The sequence below is a fragment of the Lindgomyces ingoldianus genome (assembly GCF_010093535.1).
Source record: "Lindgomyces ingoldianus strain ATCC 200398 unplaced genomic scaffold BDR25scaffold_13, whole genome shotgun sequence".
In the NCBI taxonomy this organism is placed as follows: Eukaryota; Fungi; Ascomycota; class Dothideomycetes; order Pleosporales; family Lindgomycetaceae; genus Lindgomyces; species Lindgomyces ingoldianus.
In genome coordinates this window covers 1,176,973-1,185,353 of record NW_022985174.1, presented here as the reverse complement: position 1 = coordinate 1,185,353, position 8,381 = coordinate 1,176,973, and the positions used below count along the sequence as shown (strand labels likewise).

The window sequence follows — 8,381 nt, the reverse complement described above, 5'->3', positions numbered from 1 at the left end:
CCCCTCTCTTCTAACAGCTGTATAAACAAGCAACTAGCCCCCGCCCTAGAGCTAACCTGCTACTCCGCACAACAGCTTGCTCTTTAAGAGCCACTGTACAGTCGCCTACCAAAAGTGATTGGCCACTTTAGCGAGAGGCCTAGGCCACCCCACAATGCTTTGATTTTAATTAATTGTAACTTAATTAAATTACCACCTTTTTTAATAGTTACAAAAGTAAATAAAACCTTGCGTAAAGAGCTATCTAAGTCTACTGTTAATACAATATAGCAATTCCACCTCTACAGCATAAGCGCTGGCAAAATTTTAAGTCATCTCAGCATTCCTAAGTCGACGGTTACATATAACATCCGCCGGCTGCGCAAGCAGCCCCAGCCTATCTATACAAAAGCCCTGCGTACAGGCTGGCCTCTAAAGCTTAACAAACGCGCTAAGAGGCATTTAATTTGCTAGGCAGCAAATAATCCCTTTGCTACGCTCTAGACTATTGCAACACTGTCTAAGACCTACTGCTGCATCTATGCTAGTACTATAAGGAGATACCTTGTAAAACATAAGTACTACGCCTTCTGTCTACGTCACAAGCCTTAGCTCTTAGCTATACATAAAGAAAAACAACTCTACTTTGCTTAAATCTATTAATATAACAAGAGCAGTAATGTAGCTTGCGTAGCCTATTATAATAAAGCAACATTTAAAGTTAGCTTAGACACTAGACCTCTATATGTACGTCAGCAGCATAGAAAAGCGTACAAGAGTTAGTACCTAAAGCCTATATTTAAGTCTAGAAGGACTATAGTCTCTGTATTTAGTGTAATCTCTCTTAATTTTAAATTAGAGCTGTTTATTAACTAGAAAGGTAAGCAGAATAATGCTAGCAAATACTGTTAGATTCTGCATAACATTAGCATCCTATTCTATAAGCAGCTTACAGAGAAACGCGGTATTAGCATATAGATGCAGGATAGAGCCCCTATTTATACTACAAAGGCTACCTAAAAGTATATAGACAACTATAGCATAATACAGATAAATTAGCCTCTATAAAGTCCTAATTTAAACCTAATTAAGAACCTCTAGCAGATTATAAAGCTCTACATTTTAAAGCAATAAGAATATATTACTACTTGTAAGCAGATAGTAGATATCCTTAAAGAGGAATAGGCAAAGATTACACTAGCTAATTATAGGAAGAGTATCCTAAGCTAGTTAAAGCGCATAAAGGAAGTTATCTAAAACAAAGGCAGGTTAACTTACTATTAATTAACTATAACGCTAGAAAATAGGCCTTAACATAGGCTTTTTATAGAACTAAAAATCTTTTAATTTAGGTAGTAATTAGTTAAGTAACCTCTTTCCTAAATGGGCTGACTATACCCCTGCAGAGCTTGGATCGTTGAGTGGCTAATGACTTTTGGTAGGCGACTGTACAGTTAACTACTACCACCCAGACAACTGCCGTACAAACGCAACTAGCACCCAACACCCCCCCCCCCCTAGGGATTAATTGCTTGCACAAAAGGCGATTAACTAACACCTCCCCCCCTCTAGGGATTAATTGCTCGCACGAAAGGCGATTAACTAACACCTCTCCCCCACTAGACAACTACTGTACAAATGCAACTAGCACCCCCCTTAGACAACAGCTATATAAATAAAGCAACTAGCAAACCTTTACTTTATTATAAGATACTTATATAATAAACTAGTAAAGATAACCTATGTGTTTAAAATAATACTATAAAAAAAAGTTAACTTTACCCTTCTAGTAAACTACCTTAACATGTTAATAAATCCCTTTTAAGTATAATAAACTTTATATGTAGTAAATACCCTTGTCTTTATGTGTATAAAAAAGTATAGTCTGTTTAACTTTATAAAAGACTTTAAAAGCTAGATATAACAGGATTTTAATAACTTATTTTATGCATTTAAGTAAGAGCTTCTTTATGCTCTAGCTAAGCACAGGATCTATCCTGTAAGAAAGAGATGCTGTACGTAGGCTAAAAAGCTAGCAGGTGTTGTAAACTAGCAGTACACTATAGGCTCTGTACAAAGAAGAAAAGGAAAGAATGTAGAGAATAGTATAAAAAGAAATAAAAAATAAAGTAAGGTAAGTAAGCAACTTAATTTATAAAATAAAAAGTTACTAGTGTCTATACATAAGTATAGCTAAATTAGGTTACCTAAAATATTAGCTATCTAGCCTATGCGTTAAGGGCTATGTGTACTTAAGAGCTCTTTTTCTTTGTATAAAGAGAGAAGGCAGTAGTTAATAATAAGAAGATCTTTGCCTACTCACCTCTTAGTACGCCCCTTAGGCGTACGTTTGTTCGATCGAACCTAGGTTAACCGACAGTAAGTCTATTTAGTTATATTTTACTTATACTTTACTTTATTTATTAGAACTTACTTTAGTAATGCTATATATTAAAATAAGCTAGTTACACTATATAAATAGCTTTATAAATAGTGTAAAGTATTTTAAGCTATTATTATTTAGCTTTTATACACTTACTTTATAAGTAATTTAGTAGTATATAAGCTATTTTATATAAAGTTTTATGCTAAAATAGTGTAAAATCTTTACATAAGCAGGTATATAAAAAGATGTATATAATAAAGGTTTTTTTTTTTACTTTTTAAGCCTTACTATATAATTCTTTAGCTCTTTTTTCTTTTTATATAGTGCTAATAGTAACAGATACTTCTACCTGCACACACACATACACACATAGAGATGTCTCTCTAGCCTTCCTTCTCTACTTTTAGCGCTGTTAGTGCAGGCGTCTTTAACATCCTTATACAGTCTAGCAGCCTAGAGCGTATTTATGTTACTTTTTTAACTAGTTTTACTACTAATTAGTAGTTTATTTAGTATTTTAGTATAAATATATAAATTTTTTAGCTTTTTTACTTTCTTTTTATATAAAATACTAATTATAAATAAGCTAAGAAGTAGCATACAGCAGCTTTACTATTTTATAATATTAATATTATTTTACTTACTAGCACTAATCTATAGCTATAGGCATTAAAGGTTATGTATTATAAAAAGTACTTTTATATAGTTTTAGTTTAAAGTTATAGTTAAGTTTTAGTAACTTTATATACTTATTATTATAGTAGCACTACTAGTACTTTTTTTTATTAAGTGTTATATGCTAGCTAACTTCTAGGCTAATGCCTACACTTTATGTGTATAGTAGAGCTGTGGTCTACATTATAACTACTACACATGAGAGGTGGTGTGTTTTAGAGAGGGGGGAGAAGTAGTAGCTTTTTTTTTTATATACTAAATAAATAAACTATTTTTTTTATATATTCTTTTTTTTTAATCTTATAATTAAAAAAATAAGTGCATATAATAAAAAAATAAAAGAAATAAGCTTTATATAAAAGTGTTATTAGTCTAGTTAGTCTAAAGCATCTTTACGCATAAGATCTAGCTAGTCTACAAATGCTTCTATCTAGATAAAGAGGTAGTTAGTTAGAACTAATAATTAAAAAGCCTAATTTAGTGTTTTTTTATACATACATTTACTAAGTTATTTTTATTATTAATTTACTTTATTTTAGTAATTTTTTTTATATAATTTATAAAGTAACATAATGTTAATTATAAGTTACTTTTTACTAGTAGTGCTTAGCTTAATAAAGTAATTATATAAAAACTTTAAATTTATATAAATTACTACTAAAATTAGTAACGTACTTCACAGGCAAGTTGCTTACACACCTAAGTTGCTTACTTTTGCTAAGACCCTACTAAACTACTTTTTCTACACTAATGCATTCCCTATAACACTACTTAGACGTGCTAAAAGAATATTAGATACAGCTTACACTTTAAGCTTTTAAATAAGACATAAAACTTTTAAAAAATATGCTACAGCTATATATAAAGTTTTATAAAAAATAATAAATAACTATAGCACTAGATAACCTTTATAAGCTAATTTTATAGCTAAATTATAAAGGCTAAGTAATAAAAAAAAGTAGGTAATTATTAAGACTATACTTAAGCTATATGCGTAAGAAATTTTCTCTTAAATAGCATTTATAGCATTTATAGCTAATTCTTTACGCGCTAAGTGTAATTTAGGCTATGTTTATATAAACTAGCCTAGTATGTTTATAAAGTGTTATTTAAAGCTTAAAGTAAAGTTTTAAGTGTAAGTATAGTTAAAAAATATTTAGCTAATTATAAAGCCTATTTTACTAAAGTTATATGTGTTATTATCTTAAATACTATACTTAGCTTTAATATTCTTTATAAGGCTAAACTTACCTTAAATTACTCTAAAACTCTTATAAAAGGCTTTTTTATAGTTATACTTATGCTTAAATGTTACTTTAAGCTCTAAATAACACTTTATAAACATACTAGGCTAGTTTATGTAAATATAGCCTAGATTATGCTTAGCGTGCAAAGAATTAGCTATATTAGCTATAAATACTATCTAAAGGGAAATTCCTTGTGTATATAGCTTAAGTATAGTTTTAATAATTACCTGCTTTTTTTTATTACCTAGCTTTTATAATTTAGCTATAAAATTAGCTTATAAAAGTTATCTAGTGCTATAGTTATTTATTATTTTTTATAAGACCTTATATATAGCTGCAGCATGTTTCTTTAAGAGTTTTATGTCTTATTTAAAAGCTTAGAGTGTAAGCTGTATCTAACATTCTTTTAGCACATCTAAGTAGTGTTATAGGGAATGCATTAGTGTAGAAAGAGTAGTTTAGTAGGGTCTTAGTAAAAGTAAGCAACTTAGGTGTGTAAGCAACTTGCCTGTGAAGTACGTTAATACTATTTATATATTTACACTATATATACCTCTAACTCTGTCTAACAGGACTGTTTAACCTAGCTACTATACTGCTGCCTAAGGGTAAACTATAATCTAGTCACTCTCCCTCACTCTATTAGCCTAATAGCCTTTACGTAGGACTGTACACCCTGCTGTTGGCCCCTACTATTTGTCCTCCCTCACCAGGAATATCATTGACCTGAGTGCTTCCACGAAGCAAGGATTGTAACAGTATGTTCTACAACTACAAGAGAGCCTTTTTTAGTAGGAGAAGAACTTACTACTTTACTAGAAACTACCTTTTTAAAGAGATAATTAAGGCTTTTTAATTATAAAAGAATAAGCTTTATTAAAGAGTAATTTACTCTAAGCTCTTAGCTTTTTTAGATTATATTTATTCTAGCATTATGTTATAACTTCTGCTAAGTTATTAAGCTGTATAAAGATTCTTAATTATTATAGTTAAGACTTGTAAGTAGTCCTTATATTAATTGTATAGTAGAAACGTACTAAGATAGTCAGACATAACGTCCTAGATTTGGTCGAGTCGAATCGTATTACGTACGGTTGGAAGCGCTGGCCGTTACACCCTGTACCCCTAGAGGCTCCACGCCACTGCACCACCACTTAGGCTTACAGTAGGATACAATGTTGTGTAGATTTTAAGCTAGAGGCCTCCTCAGCCGAATTGCCCAATATTTGAGCTAAGTGAATTAGGCTAGAACAAAACCTTGAGAATCTGCTAAGGACTCTTTTAACCGGGCAACGCTGAATGAACAGAATGAGTTATTTCACGGTTCTATTTACCCTCCCATAAAATCTTGTCTTTAGTTGTTTGGAGCTGTAGACTTTCAGATCGCAAGAAAAGGTGATGTGGAGGGTGAAGTTGGGCAAGGGATTTTAAAACGCTCTTTAAGAATCTGAATGGAACATAGCAAAACAGAAACAATTAATTCCTCCATGTTCTGGATTTCAAGGCCAAATACAAGGGTACGCATCTTCGATGCGCCTCTCCCTACACATAACTACTAAATTTATAGCCCCTCATCTACCACCCATGCCCAAGAAATACTCCCCTCTCTCCACCTCGTCCACCTCTCCCACCCCTTCCGTGTCTAAAATTTCCACCTCTAACATTCCCACCGCCCCGCCTAGCAGATGATTCCTGCCCTCTCGTCCTCTTGTTTCTGCCATCACTTGGATCCTTCCACCTTTCATCCAACCCCTTGAACCGCGCGTAATCCCTCGCTTTTGCATTCTTCTCGACGCCCGTTCCAACTCCATCCTGGATCACCAAGTGCATGCCCAGTCCTTCATCGGTGCCTTGCTCATACATCCCCAAGTTTAAGGAATTGTCAAATGGATTGTATGAACTTTTGACATCGATTTCTCCAGTGTCTGGGAAGCGATTGATAGCTGAGGCGAAGACTGGGTCCGGATATTTGTCTACAATAGAGAGGAAATCGACGCTTACGACTGCACCTTCTACGCCGGCGTAGAGAGAAGGGGATGTCGCGGAAGGGATGGAAAGGCTGTAGATTGGTGAGTTGGGGGTCGAGGATCTATAGTATGACGCTCGAAGGTTGGAGTTTCGTACGTGATTTCTTGGGCTCAGGTAGAGATTCCAGCCGCCGGAGACTGGAGAATTTTTCAAATTCTTTCCTTCGGGGCACAAGGCTTTGGGTTCCTTGGGCCCCATTTTAGAAGAAAAAGGGATATAGTGGTATGCATGCGAGCTAGAGAAACGCAAGTCAAACACTTTTAGCATACTATGCATCGAGGTGCCAGCAACCACACGCTCAAGGCCTTGCATTGCAAGCGAATATATTGCAGAGTCGTTGGTGACATCCCAGAACAACGTTTCGAACCCTCGTGGAGAGCGCATGTCATGTAGTCGGATAATTCCATCGTATCCTCCAGAAAGGAATACATGGCCTGTTTCAGAACCACCATGAGACCCAGGAGTGATTGGAAGAACGGGGTACACGGATGTGTTGCTCCTCATAAGCCAATCATCTCTTTCACCAGTCCAGAACTTGGAATCGGGACTAAACTTGCGCAGAGGCTCCGAAGAGAAGCCTGTCGGCGTGACTTCGTAGACTTGAATGGGCTCGTAAGATGGGCCTAATCCAACAGCTACTTGTTCATTGGAGATAAAACTGCAAGACCAAAGTCGTCCGTCCCGGGTCCCAGGGACGATTGGTGTAACTTCGCTTAATGAATCGACAAGGGCTGAGGGAGAATTATTAGGCTTGATCGGAAAAAGGGAGAGTGATGAGTCGCCGAGGGTCGCCGCCATCAATGGTCGGCTCGAAGGGGAAATAGACAAAGACCCAACAGACCGATGGCCAGTCCTGTACAAGTGCCCTTTCCTTTGATGTCGCTCTGGGTCGAAGGACAGAAGCGATAGATAACCTGAGGCGCTGCCAAAAGCGACAGCGTCCAATTCGCCATCTTTCTGATGTGGCCGAAGGAGCTTTAGTGCTGTGATATCATCTCGGCCCTCAGAGCTTCTAGGTATTTTATACGTGTACCAAGATGCTAGATGCTTGTAGTCGTTGAACTCCTCCAGGTGCCCAATAGCCGATTCTGAGTCTTGGAGCGCTTCCCAGGCTTTGATTGGCTTTGAGCCTGTCTCTTTGACTCTAACAACAACATGTGTTCCCGCAGACCAGGCGAGGACCTCCCTCCTATTTGCCCACTGCCCAAGCATCTCCTCATAGCTGTCAATACTCGGCTGGTAACCCATTGTCTGACCCTGGGGGCCTCTCCACTTCGTCCTCTCCCATGTGCTAAGATTCGTCGTGTTGGCTGAGGGTTCTAAGTACCTCGCAACCAAGGCTTTGCGATCCCAGTTCCGATACAGCGTTGTGAGACCATGAACTGAGTTTCGAGCGTCTAAATCTAAGCCTAGGAGGCCAAAACGTCCTCTCAGAAACGCTTTCCACCCATCGGGTTTAGCGAACTCGTAGAGTCTACGACTGCTCAATGAGAGATGCAGAACATCGGAGGGGCGGTCCAGGTAACCAGTGACCTGTGACAAGATCTCGTTCGGGAGGTTGCAAAGTAGTGCCATCTCAGAAAGGGTTGATATGGAAAAACTTGAAGACACTCCAAATGAAGCCAGTGATGAGGTTGGCAGGAGCAAGAAAGGCTACATTCCAGCTGTTGACTAGAATCGCTATGACTCTTAAGCCATGGCGGCAGAAGCTTCGTGTCGCGTGGTGTTATCGATAACGGCTAAGATTGCCTTGTAAGAAGGGGTTAGCCCAAGCAATTGAGGTTGACAGATCCTAAGTGCACTCCTCCTCCACTTTTTCTTCAACCTAGTTTCAACGACCTTTCATCCTTCTTCTAGAACCGGAAGTCGCGGTTTTTCTTTAACTGCCTCGTGTTGTTATCGACACCGGCCTTCCGAGGTCTTATTAGCCGATCCTCCGTATTGCACGTGATTTCGGCTCCGGTACCGTGATTAATCAGCTAACGCACGGTCTCACCTGACGCACAGTTTTTATCTACAGTCCACCCGCTCTAACTTTTTAGCTACTATAGCTATATACCTAAAAT

The 8,381-nt window shown here is 36.9% G+C and overlaps 1 protein-coding gene across 1 annotated transcript in view; it reads right to left on the bottom strand.

The window, feature by feature from the left end:
• Positions 1-5,862: 5,862 nt before the first annotated feature.
• BDR25DRAFT_354324 (uncharacterized protein) overlaps positions 5,863-8,381 on the bottom strand; it is a gene marked incomplete at both ends in the record, with an annotated part of 2,709 nt that continues 190 nt past the window's right edge. Inside the window, 5 exons of the mRNA XM_033695290.1 lie at positions 5,863-5,900; positions 5,958-7,925; positions 7,973-8,054; positions 8,118-8,133; positions 8,176-8,294. Of these exons, the coding sequence (XP_033548667.1) occupies positions 5,863-5,900; positions 5,958-7,925; positions 7,973-8,054; positions 8,118-8,133; positions 8,176-8,294 (2,223 nt within the window). The remainder of the gene's footprint in view (positions 5,901-5,957; positions 7,926-7,972; positions 8,055-8,117; positions 8,134-8,175; positions 8,295-8,381) is intronic.